The 19366-nt window shown below is 44.8% G+C and overlaps 2 protein-coding genes across 2 annotated transcripts in view; both read right to left on the reverse strand.

Annotated features, from left to right (window-relative positions):
* Window positions 1-865: 865 nt before the first annotated feature.
* TMEM242 (transmembrane protein 242) overlaps window positions 866-19366 on the reverse strand; it is a 28696-nt gene continuing 10195 nt past the window's right edge. The window contains exon 4 of the mRNA XM_024551997.4: window positions 866-1336. Within this exon, the coding sequence (XP_024407765.2) occupies window positions 1238-1336 (99 nt within the window). The 3' untranslated portion in view covers window positions 866-1237. The remainder of the gene's footprint in view (window positions 1337-19366) is intronic.
* LDHAL6B (lactate dehydrogenase A like 6B) lies at window positions 6845-8403 on the reverse strand. The gene has a single exon (XM_024551995.3). The coding sequence runs from the start codon at window positions 8328-8330 to the stop codon at window positions 7185-7187; it is 1146 nt and encodes a 381-aa protein (XP_024407763.2). The 5' UTR covers window positions 8331-8403; the 3' UTR covers window positions 6845-7184.

Raw genomic sequence — 19366 nt, forward strand, 5'->3', positions numbered from 1 at the left:
ACACTTTTCTTCTGTCTAGTCTGGGATTTTCAACAGGTTACATATGAATCCCAGGGGCTCATTACACCCACTGAATTAATAATACAGCGGTTTTAATGGGTAAAGTGGTCCAGAGAAAAGTGTTATATTGTGCACTTGACATTTCATTTAAAATGTTTCCTTACAACTAAAAGGTTTCATTATAACAGATTAATTTCAATTATACTTTATTAAACCCGATTGCTAATTAGGGCCTAAGCAACGATAAACTGTACAGTTGATATTCAACCAGAGGTTATTTTTCTGGACATACTGACATATTATTTTTCTTTAAAAATCTTAAATCTCCAGTAAAAATAATTCATTGCATTTAGGCATTATTCTGCTTTCTGTGAGAGCTCATGAGGACAGAAAAGTGTTGGGTGTATACATAAGAATTTACCAGTTTCATCAGCAAAGCGGTACTAAATACTGAGACGATTTCAGGTGACTTTCTAGTTAAAAAATACTTGTTAAGATAGGTGATAATTGGGCTATTTTTACATTGACAACTGACACAAAACTACAAACTGTCAATTAATATTTAGGAACCCATTTCTCAAAAAACCCCACTTTAAACCCACGATATCATTATTCTTATTTTAGCACAGCTGTATCTTTTCAAGTTCTCATAGTCTGTTACTGGCTTCTTGTCTCAAGGTAAGAACTTACAGGATGGAAGGCAAGGTCATCAGGTGTACCCCTAGCTCGTGCGAACCCAAGAGCCCACTCAGAGCCCTGCCCCTGCCCACGTCCAGGCTTTCCTTGTGAGCCGGTCACTTTGGGTCTGCCTGGTGGAAGCAAGTCTCCCAAGTTCAAGTTCTGGCAGTCACAGAGGGACAACAAGACTGTTGAAACTCATTTAATCAGACACATGGAGGTACTGCTGCCCAGAGGAGTGTGTTACAAAGATTTTCCGTCAGGTACCAAACTCAGTTTCAACTGTTGCAGTCATTCCCTGGGGGTCTCCTCCACATAGAGAAGTTGTCTGTGTCATCATTTTTAAACAGTCTTCTGAACTTCGGGAAAACTTCGTCCTCCCCCAACACCACACACATGCACACACACAACATGAAAGACGTTGAACACACTGAACACCGTCCATCCCGTGGGTTCAGACAGTAATCTGCATGTCTTCCTGAGGAGAGATCAATGAGTCCCTTTGCTGTCTGGTGTCCTTTCTATACTCAATCGTCGGAATTCATCCGCCACGCTCATCTCATTTGGATTTCAGGGCTTCCTCCCACTCAACAGCAGATTCGGAGTTCTTGGGAATTGCTGGAAATATTGATTGCATTTTACTCCGAAAGTCTTTCATCTAAAAGAAGGAAAAAGTCCATCATCAAATGTTAAAAGGAGGGAAAAGAGCCAAACAATCACAGAGGACGTGGCTGCTGACTGGATGATACTTCACTGCTCGAGGCTACAAGAGCAAAGGAAGACCAATAAAAGGTAAGAAACTGTGTCCTAGCTACCCTGAAGGAAAATGAGATACACCTCTTTTCTTCTTCTAACTATAAATCTATTGGGCCTTGAGTAACATAAAACTCCACTCTGCATCTGGAACACAACAGGCTCCACCGTCAGTCCTCCACAGTAGTTATGTGTGTATTGTTGGCTTTCATAGGCAAAGCTGCAGCTGAGCACGAGATTTGTCTAGCTAAACCCACGGATATACTCAGGCTGGTCCAAGTTAGAAGAATTTTAGAGCCAGAGAGGGGTGCAGAGAAGAAACTTAGTAGGGGGTTAAAAAAGAATGAATCGATGAATGACAGACAAACTAGAATGTTTTTATGCTCCAGCCAGTGTTGAAAGATGTAGTAGAGGTTTTACCAGGAGAGGTTGATTTGGAATCTAGAGTCGGGGCAGGGGGCTGGAAGATCTTCATATCCAGGGTCAACATGGAGCACCTGGCTCTACCTACAATGCATGCCACCCGCAGGGAGGGGGGCACTGGTTTATGGGAGCTGGATAATTTTATATTAGATAGTACTAGCTACATCCTCTTTGGTTCACTCTTTTTAATCTATGCAGCCCTGTAAGTGGGTATTTCAGAAGCACTGTGGCGCAGCTCTGCCATTTCTCCTGGGCCGTATCCCAGTTGTGTACGCCAAGGATACAGATCTCCTAGATGGGGTTTGTGAGGCAGCTGGGACTCATCAGCAACTCATTTCTTACAGTGGTTATTTTGAAAGTTGACTAATTTTTTTATGGGGAGGCTTATTTATTTTAATTTGAACCTGAATCCTTACTTGGTTTCCAAATTCAGGGTGTGCCTCTTGTTTGGAACTTGTAAATTCCTAGGCATTCATTCGGGTCATCTTAGCATTGCTGTTAGCTGCACAGGCTCTGGTAGACCTCTCTGTTCAAATCCTAGTCCCACACCCGGGACAGCTGCTTATGTAAGCAGGAGTTTCTGGGTGTGCAGAATGGATATAATTACCCGCTTACAGGGTTGTGAGGCTTAAGAGAGATGATACATACAAAGCACAGCCCAAGCACGTGGTAAGTGCTCGATATCGTTAACTATTGTCCTTATAGCATCATCAAAATACCTGTGCTGTTTCAAGAACACAGCACACATGATGTAAATATTATGGTATGTTTATTGAAAGCATTATTCTATAGTTATACGCCATTTTGGTTTGTCGACACTAGATAAATATCAACACTAGAAGATACATAAGGTTACCCACCACATGTAGCCTGTAGGAGGTCCATGCCAACCATGTCGATGGCAGGTCCCAGACACCAGTCTTAAAGACACATGTGTCCACAGGATGTCCAGCCCCCTCCTCCACGCAGCTCTCCAGTCTGTACTGTGATGAGCCCCTCGTGGAGGTCCTTGACTAGAGGCAGTACTGCATCTCTGGGGAGGGACTGATTACGTAGGGCTTTTTGTTGTCACAGTCACAGGGGATTACTACTCTCCTTTTGAGGGGCATGGATGCTAAATGTCCAGGATGGCACACGACAAAAGAATTGCTTTGTACAAAATACCGAGTGCCCCTGTTGAGGGGACGTGCCTGGGACTTGCTGAGTGGAAAGACAGACGTCTCCCTGGCCAGGGTTCGCAATATGCCGCCAGGTTCTTTTCCTTCACTTTCCTGGTTGCACATCTGGAACAACTCGGCCTAATGACAGAGCTTTCCGATGGAGTGTCCAAGGGCCAGCACATGAACAGAATCGTCTGCCATTCCACCTTCTCAGTGACGGGAGCGCGGTCAGTTGCTGAGAAGGGCGAGCATGGGAACCGCAGATGAGGCCTGGGCAGGCAAGTAAAGGGTGGCTGCCCTACTTGAGCATGGTTCTGTTCCCATTTCCTCCTCTTGACACAATTTTTTTCTGTCCTCTCATTTCTCAAGTATTGTATTATTCACGTGTTCCCAGGGTCCTAAGTGAGTAACTGAACCACTAGAAGGAATCATATCTCAAAAATAGCCCACTAGGAATAGATAGGCTTAAGAGCAAGGTAAAGTGAGGGAGGCAAGTGGGATAAAGAACACCATTTAGCCCTCTTCTTTAATTTTGCAGCAGTGGAAATGGAAACCCAGAGTCTACATTTAAGTTATAAACAGGGCTTCAAGTTGCTTTAAACAATGGGACTCCATAGAAGGTTTTAAAGCTTATATTATTTATATTACATGCGTAGTAAATGAAAACCTTCAGTTTTTTCACCTATATCAATTTCCGATACACAGTTCAAAGAAGGTATTGGTCTTATCAGTGATACTCTTCTCACAGGTCCACAGAACACCCCCTGCTTAAAAGTGTGCTTGAAAAGAGTTAGGGCCAGTGTACATTTCGGCAAACCTGGTTATAAACGTACTGCATTCCACAATAACAATCACAACCACTGCCACAGAATCACCCCCGACTCCGTACCCTAAAAGTCTGGTGAAGATGGGGCATGCTGGCAACTCGTGTCTCCATCCAGCAACTCAGTTTTACTCTGACACATTTGCCAAACTCTGGGATCAGTTCCCTTCCCTCTTAGCAGAAAGGATTCTCCCGCGGCAATGGACCACAGGGCTACCCTACGAAGCAGGACTGCTGTGCGCTGCGCCCCGCCAGGGGCTGCTCTCCCTAAAGACGACAGCACACCCTTGGCACTGAGCCTGCGGCTCCAAGAACAGCTCCCTTAAAGCACCAATCTTGGTGTCCAAAAATTCTGGGTTCTAATAGTATCAGAAAGTACAGATGTCTAAGGCAGCAGTTCTCAAAGGGAATGTCATGACAACTGGAAATTTGCCCCTAATCTGTACATTCTGAAGACCGGATACAATTGACTTTTTAGATATTAGAATAATTCAAGACTGTATCTCTAATAATGTCACTCTCATTCACATTTCAGTAGCTTCCTGGAAGGCCAAAGAGCCAGTATGCCAGGAGTGCAACATGGGGTATGCTGTACATTTACCACGCATGCCTGACAGGGAAAAAGAGTGTGAAAGCTTTTGGTCTGATAATGTGGTGTGCTGAAAAATTATAAAGAGCTCCAGGGTATGTCCCCAATTTAATTAAGTTCAAAAAATCCTTACATCATTGATTCCAATAAATAGGCAGGTAGTAGAATTAAAAGCTCCAAGTTTTCAAGTGTCTCTGCCACGGACCAGCCCAATTTCCTCCCTTGCAGGTGTGCTGCTTGCCTCAGGGCTGGGGTTAGAATGGTGATGAGAGCTTTGTGGGACTGACTGACAAGGAAGCCTTTGGACATGTCAATAACTACAGTACCAATGATAACTTTGAAGAACCTGGAAATTCAGCTTCTTAATAAACTAAAACAGAATAAAACTATAAATGTTACCTGAACAGAAATAATAATGTCTGCCACCTGGGATCACCTACGAGCCAGGCACTGCACCAGGCATCATGTTATTATTTAGCCTTCAAAATTCTATGTGGCATAAGTGAGGACCACTTTACATGGAGAAACCAGAGGTCACGGAGGTGAACCCATTCATAGTGACATGGTTTACAATAAGTAAACTGCCTGGCAGATGTCCAGGGCTCTTTCTCCAGTTACCCTGGTTCTGTGTCCTGGAAAGACAGTACCTCCATAACATCTACTATGAGCTGTCACTAAAAATGACTCTAGAAACATATATACCTCTTGCAGCGGTGACCATTTGATTTAGAATGGCATGGCAGATCATTACCAATGTCCAACTTGTGGATACAGCAGGGTGTTGCTTCTTTACCCTTTTTGAAGTTAGGTAACCATGTGAGCAGTTGGCAAATCAAATGCGAGTAAAAGAAATGTGTGTCACTTCCAGGGTGAAGTTCGCGACTACAGATGCTTGGTTCTCCAGGCCCCTCTTCCCTTTCCCTAGCAATCAGGGAAACCCGTGTGGCCATGGTGCTGCCTCGAGATCAAGGCAACCTGAGGTACTGAGCTGGCTTGTGGATAGCTTCTCTAGAGCATCGGGTAAACCCACAGTGGATTTCACATGAGACAGAAATAAACTTTTATTTTAACCCACACATTTGGAGATTGTATTGCAGCATAGCCCAACCTATCCTGACATTAATGGTGAAGAGAACTGCAAAATAGGCATAAGGCATGCTCTGATGCCCTTCAGTATAACATTTGGCTGAAACATGGCTGAATAAAAACTCAAGGACTGGACCAAGGAGAAGAGGAACTCTGTGAAGTTGAGCTCAAAGAGCTCTCATAACCACCCTTCCCACTTTTGGGGTGCTATGACACTGCTTCATGAGGAATCGGAACATTTCTAGATGTTTTCAGTGAAATAGTATGGGAACTTGGACTGGCACAGTAAAGAGTCATTTTGGGGGGAGATCACGGTCCTATGTCTACTAATTCAACTAAGCAGAACTACCTTAGTGTATAGAGCAGATGCTGGTACCCTTCACTTCTGATTAGGCCTGTTGATATCCACATGGGTACTAAGATATGATTGAACATACCATTAAATAAATATTATTTATTTAATATTTGATTGCATTAGAAAAGCTAACATGCATTTTAAAAATGTCCATTTACTTTCTAAGCTACAAGACTATCGTTTTGGTAAAGGTTCACTTTCTCCCAAATGCTCACTGTATCACATGTACAAAGTCTAAAATCTGTAGTAAAGTCTAAAATCTGTAGTAAAGTCAACTGATTTAGGAATAAAAATGGAAAATGTAACTTTTTGAGAAATATAATCCCTAAAGTACTCATTGAATTGGCCAATTTTTATGACAATGATTAACAACAGGGCACAATTCAAAAGCAAAAGCTTTCCATTAACGTGAGGTAAACTGAGCAACACGGATGACCGTGGAACATGTAGGCTCAGGGCCAAGCCTTGGCCCAATGAGAACGATTTAGAACATGCTTCCTGATTTAAAATACTAACAGGTCATGTTCTCAGAGGCAGTTCTAAAATGATTTCAATCAGGCTTTATTTTTAGTAACTGAACAATTTTGGGATGTTTCCTTTCTCTGCCAAATAAATGACAGTAATTGTATCACCTCTGACTGTCAGGCCTCTTCCTAAAAGCTTTATATTTTACTACATTAAACACTTCATAACAGCCACAACCTGATCACTATTATTTTCATATTTTAACCTAATGATCCTGCTTCTCTGGCATGGGGTGCACAGCACTCACAGCACTCGCACACTCACACACAAACACACGAATGCACAGGCCCTACGTGCAGCTACCTTTCCGTGATGCCCTTCTAAAGGCCCTCTGATAGGCTGTTACAGGAGAGTGAAGGCAGCTGATGGCTCCATTACAGAAAGTACTTCTGTACATTTATTTTTACATTGTAGATAAAGTTACAACTTTAAAAAACAGTAAATAAATAAATGAAATAGCACGTAAGCCAGCTAGAACAAAAAAAAATCTACTTCTACAACACAAAAATGCCTACACTCCACATTCTTTTGGGTCAAATGGCAACCACATATAAATTCAAGGAAAGAACTAGTACATCAGTGGTACAACACCACCGTTGATGCACTTAGGAACTGTGAAACAAAACAAAACTGGATGCTAAATAAAAGAGCTGGGAGGCTAAACAAACAGGGGCGTCATTCTACCCCATCCGGTTCCAACTTTTAGAAATCTAAGTTTATTTTAAAAATTGGCATATACAACTTATAACTACTCTCTTCTTTGATAACTCTAAAACGATAGTTTTAGCAACTTTAAAACTTGAGATCCTTCTGAATCTCCCAAAGTGTTTGTGCACTCTTCTTCAGACAAGCCTCTTCCTCAGGGGTCAGGTTGACCTTGATAAGGTCCGTAATACCATTCTCTCCCAGGATACAAGGCACGCTGAGGGACACGTCTTCATTTATCCCATAGAGACCCTTAATCATGGTGGAAACTGGATGCACTCTCCTAAGATTCTTCAAAATACTTTCTGTTAAATCAGCTACAGAAAGGCCAATGGCCCAAGAAGTATAGCCTTTCCTTTTAATAATCTCATAGGCGCTGGCAATCACATCTTTGTGGACATCTTTCCACTGCTCAGGATCTTTATCGGTCCCTATCTCCAAGTTTAGATGCTTCAGAGGGACTCCTGCGACGTTCACTCCACTCCACACGGGGACACTGGAGTCTCCGTGCTCTCCAAGGATCCACCCATGGCAACTTTCGGGGTGGATCCTGAGCTTTTGTCCAATCAAGAAACGAAAACGAGCCGTGTCCAGATTACAACCACTTCCAATAACACGGTTTTTGGGGATTCCACTCAACTTCCAAGCTACGTAAGTTAAGATATCCACTGGGTTGGAAACAACAATCAGCTTGCAGTGAGGACTGTACTGGATAATATTGGAAATCATTAATTTAAAGATGGCCACATTTCGCTGGACTAAATTGAGGCGCGTTTCTCCCTTCTCCTGGCGTGCTCCTGCCGTGATAATCACGAGGCTGGAGTTGGCGGTGACAAGGTAATCCTTGCTGGCGACGACGTTCGGCATTTTCACGAACATGCTGCCATGCTGAAGGTCCATGGTCTCGCCCTTCAGTTTGCCTTCCGCAGCGTCCACCAGGGCCAGCTCGTCACTCAAGCCTTTCAGCAGGATGCTGATAGCACAGGCCATGCCAACTGACCCGGTCCCTATAATGGACACCTTATTGTGGGGGACGGCCGCCTCTGAAGTTAGGTTCTTCATAAGCTCGTTCTTGACAGTCGCCATCCTGGACACAGGGGTGACGGACCACAGGCCTCCGAGTGGCGTGCGGGCTAGCTGGCGGGGACACGGTGCCATCCCCAGACTCAGGAAATTCGCTCTCGCAGCGCCCACTCTCCAGCTGGCCCACAGGAGGCCCCAACTCACAGCCATTCGGTCAAAAGGAAGAGAGGAAGAGAATGGAAGAATAAGGCGCGCAAGCTTTCAGGCGCAAATGAAAAGTGCTTGCGACGGTTAGCCGCCCCTCAGCGTGGCACTGCGTCTGCGCGAGGCTGTGGGCCGTTAGCCGCCCCCTCAGCGTGGCACTGCGTCTGCGCGAGGCTGTGGGCCGTTGGCCGCCCCTCAGCGTGGCACTGCGTCTGCGCGAGGCAAAGCCTCACAGCGGCCTCTACAAAGTACTTCTAGCATACAAGTGTTACCGAAACAAATTCTCTTCATTATTTAATGTGAACACTTGGTCAACCCAGGTTTCGTATTTTCAGTATGTATGCCAAGTAGAAATGCTCTCATTCAGTCCAGATGAAAAGGTTAAGCTCCCTGCACGGGAACATGGAGAGTAAGAGTAGGGAGCCCCTCTCTGTCCCCAGAAGGTGCCCTGCGCCGGCTCCCTGCGGCGCGGGAGCGGGGCTCCTGCTCTGCACTGTGTGCGGAGAGCCGGACTTTGCCAGGGGATGGCCCAGTACTAAGACTCCGGGCAGAAGCCCCGCCGTCCTCACGCGAGGGGACGCCAGTGGTGTCCCAAGTACAGGGTGATGGCGTAGCTTCTATCAGAATGAACACAGGGCTTGAACGACCTTAAAGTGGCAAAGTTCAACCCGCACACAAAGAGCACTGACTGAAGCGGTAAAATAAAACACGGCTGCCCCTTGGACGCGGGCTTGGGCGGCGTGTGCCCGCTCGTGTGGGGCTCCCCGGGCGAGCGCACCCGCTGGCCCCGCCCGCCGTGTTCCCCCGTCATTCTTAGGGACGTCGCGGTTCTCAGGACGTGGAAACACAGGCCCCCAGGAACCCGGTCAACTACAGTAGAGTCCCAGCGGAAGCGGCGGCCCGTCCGCACGCACTAAGGGGCGGGGGCCCTGAGCAGCGTGCTCTCCCCTCACGCGGCCGCGGCGCGCGCAGGCGGCTCCCTCGGGCCGGGAGCAGACGTGTCAGTTTGAGAACACTGAATCTTGGTAGCATGGATATTTCAGATTCAGGACTAGAAAAGCAAGCTATTCTCATTCTTCCTGCCACTGCAATGCAGCCCGAGAAGAGAGGGAAAATAAGCAAAGGAGCCGCCGCGCGGGGACAGCGGCAGTCAGCACAGCCCCCCCCGCAGACTTCCTTCGGCGTCTCCCGGGCACCGCAGCGGCCAGACGCCCCGTTTGCCGGGGGTGCGGTTGCGAGCTCTGGGACTCGACAAGTGGCGGGAGCACCACGCCCTGGCCGCCGTTTGTTAAGTTAAAAGCTGGGTTTTTTAATGATCATCTTTATTTAATAGTGCCCAGCATTTTAGAGGGATCCTTGTAAAAGACCAACTTTGGATAGTTATCATTTCTTTTATTCCAATCGTAACTGGAAACGTTTTACCCGAATGCCTGTTCCCCCTTCTTCCTGTAAAGATGCCTTTGACCAGTCAAATCATTCTCCAAGATAAGTGTTCTTGAGGATGAAATTCAAGGACAGAAAGACTCTTAGCTAGATGTCTTCTTTCTCTAGTAATTTTCTTTGCAGAGTGTGAACCTCTTCAGAAATACAATATGAGAGCTGCCTCTTCAGTTTTCCCCCTTAACCACAACTAAATCAATTTTGAGGAAAAAAAAATAACACTCTCCAAGATAAAAATACCTCAAACAAAGCCGTTTTTTTTAGTGTGCAGTAAGTGTGGAGCTAAGAAGGAAAGAACTAAGGAAGATGAGGAAAGGTACACGGCCTCCACAGCAGACTGAGCTCTACTCCGTGGCGGGGGACGCTAAACATAACGAAGACAATTGGGCAGCTTCCTTCCCTAGTGACCTTCTGTCTTAGGTGGCTCATATTCCTTTTGAATGGAAAACCTAACTCCAGTTATCTACTCAAAAGGCGGTACAATATTACAGCTGATGAAAGGACTAAGCCACAGAACTTCTGGGTACATCACTTAGGAGGAACGAAACAGGAAGTGAAGATGACCTCTGAGTATCTGGACCACGAATGGTCCCAACCAAGTCCTTCCACCCTGGCACTCGCCCCAGCTCCCCTGCCGTCCCGTACAGATGCTCCGTGACTTACGAGGGGGTTGTATTCTGATAAAGCCACTGTATGTCGAAAATATAAGTGGAAAATGCATTTAACACGCCTAACCTGCCAAACATCATGGCTTCGCCTGGCCTACCGAAAACGTGCTCGGAACGCCTACGTTAGCTACAGTGGGGCAAAGTCATCTCGCTGCCACCGTCCCGCACCAAAGAGAGTGTTGTACTACACACTGCTAGCCTGGGGAAAAGATCAAAATTCAGATTTTGAAGTACAGTTTTTACTGAATGCATATCACTTTCACACCATCATAAAGTCAAACTATCATAAGTTGGAGGACTGTCTGTATTCCATCTTCTCCTAAATCTACAATGCCCTAAGCAGAATTGACTGTGAATTTTTTTTTCAATTTTTTAAAATGTATTTATTTTTAGAGAGTGGGTAAGGGAGAGAGAAAGAGGGGTGCAGAAACATCGATGTGAGAGAGAAACATCAATTGGTTGCCTTTTACATGCCCCCAACTGGGAATCTGGCCTACAACCCAGGCATGTGCCCTAATCAGGAACTGGACCGGTGACCTCTGGGTTTGTGGGACGATGCCTAACCCACTGAGCCACACCAGTCAGGGCACAGAATTGATGTTTTAAAATCCTACACCACCAAAGTACTTCATACCTCTCTCCATGATAGGATTTATCACACACAATTAAATGTAATCCAAAAGGGATCACCTTTTATGTACCGGCATATCCTTGTCCCCTAGAACAGAGCTTGGTCCATGAATAGGGATTCAGTAAAAATGTATATGGTAGAAAAAAATAAGTAAATAACCATAGAATTGAGTTAAGATAAGCTAGAGGGCTAAAGGGTAAGAGGGGGGAAGGCACTGAATAAAGGTGTAGATAAAACGTGTCTGTTTGGGGTTTCTATGCAAGGTTGACGTATAAATTTCAGGTAATGCTACTTATAAGCTAAAGATTTTTTAACTGTTCTCAAAGCCAATACCTACCATTACTAAGTTAGAACATTCAAAAAAAAATTATACAGTGCTAGGAACATAGTAAATGCAAAGGCAGAGAGAATATTTTTAACCTTTAAAGTTATTTAAAATGTTTTGTTCTTTGGAAAGCTTTAAAAAAATCTATGCATAAAACCTTTGGTTTGCAAAAAAAAAAAAAAGTAATTGAGCACAGTGTTAATTCACGTTATAAGCTGATCTAAAATAGTCTATAAACTCACCAGCATGCAAGTAGGGCATTATATAAACAATTATTTTAAAAGTCTTCTGATTTGAAAGTCATAAATGCAAATTGTAGTTTTAAAATGAAAGAGTGGGCTGTAATTCTGTGTAACTACCTAATCCTTGTGTGGGGGTCTCTACAAATCCCAGCACCTGGACATATTTGCCTTTGGCAGCAATACTGGGAATGCTGTGGAAGGACAAAAAGGTCACAAAGCCTTGTCTCCTGAACAGAATAAAAGTAAATTGTCAAATCAACAGGCAACACTGAAATCAACTTCTTAATATGGTATTGAAATACTGTAACATGAATTGGCAAGCTCTAATTATCTAAATTTCTTTTTTCTTTAATTTTTAATTTTTATATCCTCACCTGAGGACAAGCTTATTGACTTTAGAGAGAGGGGAAGGGAGGGAGAGAGACATTGATGTGAGAGAGAAACATTGATCAGTTACCTCTCGCACAATGCCCCGACCCAGGCCAAACCCGCAGCCTAGGCCTGTGCCCTGACCTGGAATCGAACCTGCGACCTATCAGTTTATGGGTTGATGCACCAACCAACTAACTGAGCCACACCAGCCAGGGCTCACTTTTGTTCTTTAAAGGCATCATCTTACACATAATTTTTGGTGTAAAAGAACTGCTTGTATTATATTAACCATAAAAAGGGAAAAAAGGAAGTATTTTTATGTGGAAAAACAAATTAAAATTCCTTAGTACATGTGTAAACATCCCAAATCATATCTAAAAATTGAGAAACTTTAATGACAGGGTCTAACTGCATAGGTGTTTTATTAATTACCCCATTTATTTTCTGCCAGTGGATTAAGTAATAGAAGTAGTACTGTAGTCCCTAGTAACAATGGCTTTATTCATCTAAAACAACTGACATGAAGCAAATCTTTGTTACTTGCAATTTGAGGTAGAAACTGAAGTTACCTTTATGAACTCAAAACTGCTGAAACACATTAACTCCATATCATAAAGATTAAAAATTTACTTGCCTCAAGGCGCTCAAGGTGAGGAAGGAAGGAGGCTATAGGAAGAACACGCCTTCCAGCCAGGCCAGAACTGAGTGTGACAAAGGCTTGTGAAAGACACAACTAGGCTCTCGCCTGAAGCACTACCGATGTGTCTTGTGCACTATAGGATGTTTAGCAGCATCCCTGGCCTTTATCCACTAGATGCCAGTAGCACCCTGTAGTTCTGACAGCCAAAAGTATCTCCAGACAGAGCCAAATATCTTTCTTCTGGGGGCGAGGGGAGGCAAAACTGGCCCTGGTTGAGAACCAGTGAGTTAGTGAATAAGCATGGGCCAGATCACAGTGGGACTCAGACCAATTCAAGAAACTCAAACTTTATTCTCAAGGGAAGAGGGAGCCACTGAAATGAGGGAGGTGGTGTGATGAGATTTCATTCAACAGATGTTGACTAAATGCCCCCTCTGTGCTAGGCACTATATCCGTGCTGAGGACAGGAGAATGAACAAGATAAAGGAGGTCTCTACTCTCTGAGAATTGACACGCTTTTTGTGAAGACAGATAAAACAATGAAATGGTCAATGTAATCTCACTTTGCAGGAAGTGCTGTGAAGAAAAGAAAACGGGACAGCATCAGAGAGCAACTGAGTGGTGGGAGTGAAGAGGCTACTTTATTTTACATCAGATGGCCTGGAGAGCTCCTCTGAGGAGGTGAGCTAGGTCTGGGTTGAAACCCCGGATGGCGACAGAGCCAGCTGTGCCAAGACCTGAGGATGGGGTTTCCTGGGCTGAGCGAGAAGAAAGGCCCTCCTTGTGCATAGGCATGGTGGGCGTGGCGGTGTGAGGTGGGGGCAGGATGGGAGGGGTGACCATGCTGCTTCCATAACATGAGACTTCAGGGGGAGCCACTGAAGGGGTTGTAAATAAAGGAGTGACGTGACCTAACTCCATTTTTAAAGTATCTCTGTCTGCTATTGATAGGGGGGCTCAAGAGTTAAAAATTTTAGTTGTTACATTAGATAGGCTTAAGTGACTAATGCGTGTGGAAAGCTGTTATTCCAGGAACTGGAATGCATGACCTACCCTTGGCTCCAGGAGGTTGTCAGCAATTCAGCCTTTGTGTCCCAGGGGGTCTGCAAGCCGTGGAGATGGTGTCTGAGCCAGTGTGCTCCACAGAGGGAGTGTCCATGATGCAAATAAAAGATTGTTGATCGGCAGATTATCTGATTAACCTTTTTTGCAAACCCCTTACCTACCCTTTTCTCCTTATAAAAAGGTTGTCTTGAGATTATCTTAAAGATGGCTTTTTAGGGTATATAACCTGACATCTTCTCAGACTGCTGACATCTGAATACAGCACCCATAAAGATTCAATCCTTGTCTCTGCTTATTGGTTCTGGTAGTTGACAGGCAGCATGAAAGCTGACTTTTCTGGTTTTACTATGTGGAGAAAAAATCCTAAAGGAAGTAAAGCAGAGGTCAGTTTCCTGCCTAGGAAACCATTTCAATACACAAGGCAAAAGATGAATGGAGGCAAATGGAGATGGAAGGAGCCAGGCTATGTTTAGTAGCAAAGCTAACAGGCAGGACTTGCTCACGGATTAGAAGAAGGGAGTGCAGGGAATTGAAAGGCTCAAAGATGATTCTGTGCTGGGTTTCACCTTGAACAAGTGGGGGACGGGAGTGGCACTTAGTGACAGGGCGGAGACTGAGGGAGGAGCCAGCTGGGGAGGAGGTGAGCGAACTGGGTCAGACATGCCTGTGGGACAGGGTGAAGATGTGCAGCAGGCAGCCGTGAGGCGGCTCTGAAGGTCCAGCCCAAGTTCTGTGTGCAGACACCCACATGATACAGGTGGTTTTAAGTGCCAAGGACAAGGGGGGGGCACTGAGGGATGGAGAGCAGAGAGCCGAAGGACGAAGCCACTAGTCACTGACGGGTACAGCTCTGCCAGAGGAGGGGCCAGCAAAGGAGACAGGCAAAAATGGCTGCTGAGGTCAAAGGTGTCTCAGACAACAAGACAGTGTTTCGTTGAGGGGAGAAGTCTCAGTTGTGTCAAATGTTGCTTGAGAGTTCAAGGAGCAGAGCATGAAGACGAGATCTGGATCTGGCCACACACAGGACACTGGCGACCCTGCCAGCAGCCGTCTCAGGGGTGCTGGGGAAGAAGCTGGACCGAGAAAGGGGAGGCAGGGAGACAGGGACCACGGAAATTTGTTCTGGGAAGGGAAGCAGACAAGTGCGCTGGTAGCTGGAGGCAGACGAGGAATGTTGGGAGAGAACTTTCAGAGGTGGCAGAAACAAGCACATGTCTCCACTCGCCGCAGCAGAGGGAAAAGCTGTCCATCGGCAAAGGCCGAGGGTAATTATGGAAGAAAGTTCCTTGGCTAGATACCAGGAGTGAGACTGAATGCCCACGGGGACACGGGGAGAGGCAGTGGGCGGTACTGAGGGGGGTGGGGGTTCGGGGAGGTGAAGCCCAGAGCATCTTGCAGAGGGTGTGGGGGAAGGACCGCAGAGAGGCGAGGCGGAGGCGCAGAGCCCAGAGATGAGTTGTGGTTATCATGGGCAGGAGGGCGCTGCCACCCACAGGGGCTGCAGGGCTGAGGGAGTAGCAAGGCTTGGTGACCGATCAGACACAGGGGTGAGAAAGACTGGGGCCATGAGTAGAGCTCAGCTTTTCTCCGTAGGCAGCTTAGTGGATGTGCCCCACCCACTGAGGGTGACCAGGAGCAGGGTGGGAGTAAATGACAGTTCGGTGGGAACACACATGAGGCCTTGGAGGACGTCCAAGCCTCAGTGTCCAGTCAAGCAGGCCCACGAGCCAGCAGCTCGGGAGCCGGGGCTGGAGCCGCAGGCCTGCCGTTGTCTGCACATGGACGGAGCCACCAGAGCAGCGGAGCCACCAAAGCGATGGACCTGTGAGGGACAGACTACAAGGGCAAAGGGAGGAATCTCGGCGTAACCGTGTGGGGAGGACAGCAGCAGTGTCTCAGAAGTCAGTGGCCTACTGGGGAGTGAGACACAGGAGCCAAACGAGAATCAAGAAAAATTACCAAAAGAATAAAGAACTGTGAAAGCCCAGAATCTGTTAGCACATGAAGCGAACAGTAACTGGTATAACTGAGTCATCAAAACAAAGTGAAATTACGTTCAGCACAGTCCACATTGTGGAAAGATACAGAGCACGTTAAAACAAGGTTTTTATTCTTAAACTTAGAAATATTTCAGTCAGGAAATTCAAATTGAGAGAACACTTCCATTTTCTGATATAGGGTAAATGAATAATAATATAGAAGTATGTCAACGTGCATAATATTTTTTTCATAGTTCTAGATATTCGAAAGTGACTAACCGATAATAGGTACCTTTTAAACAAAGCTGAAGGGGAAAGCAGAGCTATCGGGCAGGGACTCAGACCCTTCAGTTAGACAGGTCTGCTTGCCTGCGCCCCATTTCCTATGCTCAGTGTAGGAAATAAGCACGAAGAAAAAGAAAACCCGAGTGAAACCAAGGATGCCCTCCCTCCGGTGGGACAGGCTGGGAACATTCTTGAGGCCTGACTTGTGTCAGGCCCTGGAACAAGAAGGCTTTTATGGCAGAGCTTATCTTCCTTAGTAATTGTTGCACATTCTCACTTTATAAAATGCCTGGGGGCCCTATTTTACTTATAAAAGGAAACTGGTGGTTTTTTAAAGCGCTATCTTGGCAACGTGCCAAAACAGCTGGTGTCTCTCCCTCCGCCTCCAGAAGAAAATGTGCATTGGCCATTATCTCCCTTTTCAAACTGAGCAGAAGTCCCTGTGATGCGGTCTCTCTGTCACCAAATCGCCCCTCCACATCTACATGGAGTGCCTGCCTCACCACGGGGATGCCAAGCCCATTAGAGCCGCAGGGGGTGGGGAAGGAGGGTTACAGAGACGCTCTTGTCACCTCGGACCTGAATTTAACTGACGCATGGTGCCATTTCCCATTAATTTAAAAACGATTGCAGGAAAAATATTCCTTGGTGCTTAAGCTGTTTGAATGTCTGAGAGCCTGACAGCTGGACCTGTCTGCAAGTCCGTGATGACTCTGTGTTCTGGGCCTTCCAGTAAGCGCCATTCGGAAGGGGAAGCAAGGCTGGGTCTGCTGACATCTGGTAATCAGAATAAGAAATTGAAGCTTGCTTCCTGGGGGCAGAAGCCGGGCAAGATCTTAGGAAACACTGAAATTAGATTAGGCAAGGACACAGAAGGGAAATGTTTCGGCTGCTTTCAGACTGCTGAAGATGACTCACAAGTGGCTAACATGAACAGTTTGCCAGGAGACTCGGATTTGGTTTTGATTTTTGACCTCAACCAATGAAGAATCTATAGCATGAAGTCTATTCCCTCTTCGATATCTTAGAAGTTAAAAACTTTCAAGCTTCTCCATAGTGTTATGTTTTTAATCCTCACCCAAGGATATGTTTTTATTGATTTTAGAGGGGGGAGAAACATAGATCGGTTGCAAAGTCAAAAAGAAAGGGATTTGAATACAGTTAGCAAAAGCCCTCAAGTTGGTCATAAAGTAATTAAGAAGTGAGCCTAAATATTAACATCAAAAGCAGCTGGAGAAAATAAATTTTACTAGCACGCATCTGATACTGTCATAGAGGAAAGGTATAATACTGCTTGTCTTAAATGATCTTTCTTAGAACAGGAAAGTCAAATGATAACTTTTAGAGAAATATTTAAAATATATGTTTGACTTAAAAAAAAAAAAAAAAAAGAAGCCTGAGCTTTTGAGAAAGAAGTAACCTGCGTCAGCAGATGAGGAGGCAAGACCCCGATCTCGGATGATTTCCATAAAAGCCTTTACAGCAGCGGGGCCTTCAGAGGGACACAGGCAAAGAAGAAAGGCAGTGCTTTCTATCAGATTGGCAAAAATTTCAGAGTAATGGAAGCCACTAATGGCAAGGGTGCCAGGAAACTTGCATGCACTGTTGATATCTTCTAAATTTTATCAGCTTCCCTAGAGGGCCGTTTAGCAACAGATATCAAAAAACATTTTTAACATGCACTTTGGTTCAACGATAACAGCTGTCTCTAGGACAAATTTCTTGACCAAGTAAAGTACAAAAAGATGTAAGCCTGCAGAGATTTACTACGGTGTTTAATAGTGAAAAATTACAACCTAAATACTCTTGGCAGGAGACTGATTAAGGAAATGATAATACACAGTACAGTACCATGTAGTCATTAAAAGTGATGGAGATTTATATACTCTACTGTGCAAAGAGGTTCCTGTGGCAATTCAGGGAGGGAAGCTTCCAGAGCGGTGCAGTGAGACACTTCCATACGATTATGTGAACGAGCCTGTAGGAGGAAGTCCGAAGGGACGCTTCTCCTGTAGCAGGTGACTATGACTCTGAGATGTCGGGTAACTCTCTGTTCCTTCTTGTGCTTTTCTACATTAATTCTTTTTTTTACAAACACTGAGTACATATTTTTACCAAAGTAAAGGTATTTTGTTTAAAAAGGAAAACACAGGTCCAAAATATATTTTTCTTTAAAAATACCAATATATATAAAGACAAATCCCTCTTATTCCATGGTAAAAGGGTAATAAACAAACAAACCAAAAAACTCCCTTCATTTATAAGTTAATTTTTTAATTTAAATCTCTGGACAATTTAAAGTACTTCATAATAACTAAGAATGTTTTCATTCATAGTCTTATTACCATTGAGGTTTTAGCTCCTGGAAGGGCAAAAACTGTAAATTATCTGTAAATTCTAACTACACAGGGTATCACGAACACGTTACATAGGAACCACAGTAAACGGTGGCAATGGGCCACGCTGACCAGTGCTTTGAGGCTACAACTCCACTTCAAACAAATGTAGGATATGGGTCCACAGGCAGAAAAAGCTATGAAGTTTCCAATTATATCAGTCAGGAATTATTTATATACTTAACATTTTTCCTAAGGGGAGGAAAAAAGAAGACAGTCTAACTATGAATGTGCTCAACCTCCTCAGAAATCCCTTCAGTATTTGTTCCAACTATAATAAAAGGTAAGGAAGTTAACAAGTCACTGTTCTTGAGTAACAAGTAGGTTAACTGTAGGTGGCGTGTTTCTTTTTTTTGGTAACGGGGGAGCTACCAGTTGGCATCACTGAAGGTCTGATTGACTGACTGAAGAGCTCTGATCCCAGCTATTCCTACACTTAAAACATCTGCCCTGATAAAACAGCCTGTCACCGCGCCACAGTGGTGTGACGCTCGCCTGGCTTGAACGTGTCCGTCTCCTAGGACCATGAACCCATAGTCACTGTTCATTCTTTTCACAACTAAGTGACTCTGATAAAATTAATGCTGCCTCCATCACAATCCGATGATAAAATACCCCAATTCAAAGTAACTGATGAACCCATACTAAGCAGTCAGACCGTGCTTGCCCAAGGCTGCTCAGCGGAGCGAAGGGAAGGTCCCATTTTAAATTCTGGGCACACTTCATCTGCTCCGGTCTGCTGTCAAAATAGCTCCCACTAGCTCTCCTTTTTTGGAACTTCTGATTAAATGATATTTGTGTAAAACACAAATTTATATTTATCTTATGCATATGCTATGTGAAATGAAATTCTATAATAGATATAAATAAACAAAAAGTAAATCTAAAATATTTGTAAGAACTGAAGGGCTTCACTTTACGCATTTTCAACATGTTCCCTTTCAGGCCAGCAGATGTAGCTGTGAATTAATAATATAGGTCCTATATTATTATAGGGAA

The sequence above is a fragment of the Desmodus rotundus genome, chromosome 11, assembly GCF_022682495.2.
Source record: "Desmodus rotundus isolate HL8 chromosome 11, HLdesRot8A.1, whole genome shotgun sequence".
Taxonomy (NCBI): domain Eukaryota; kingdom Metazoa; phylum Chordata; class Mammalia; order Chiroptera; family Phyllostomidae; genus Desmodus; species Desmodus rotundus.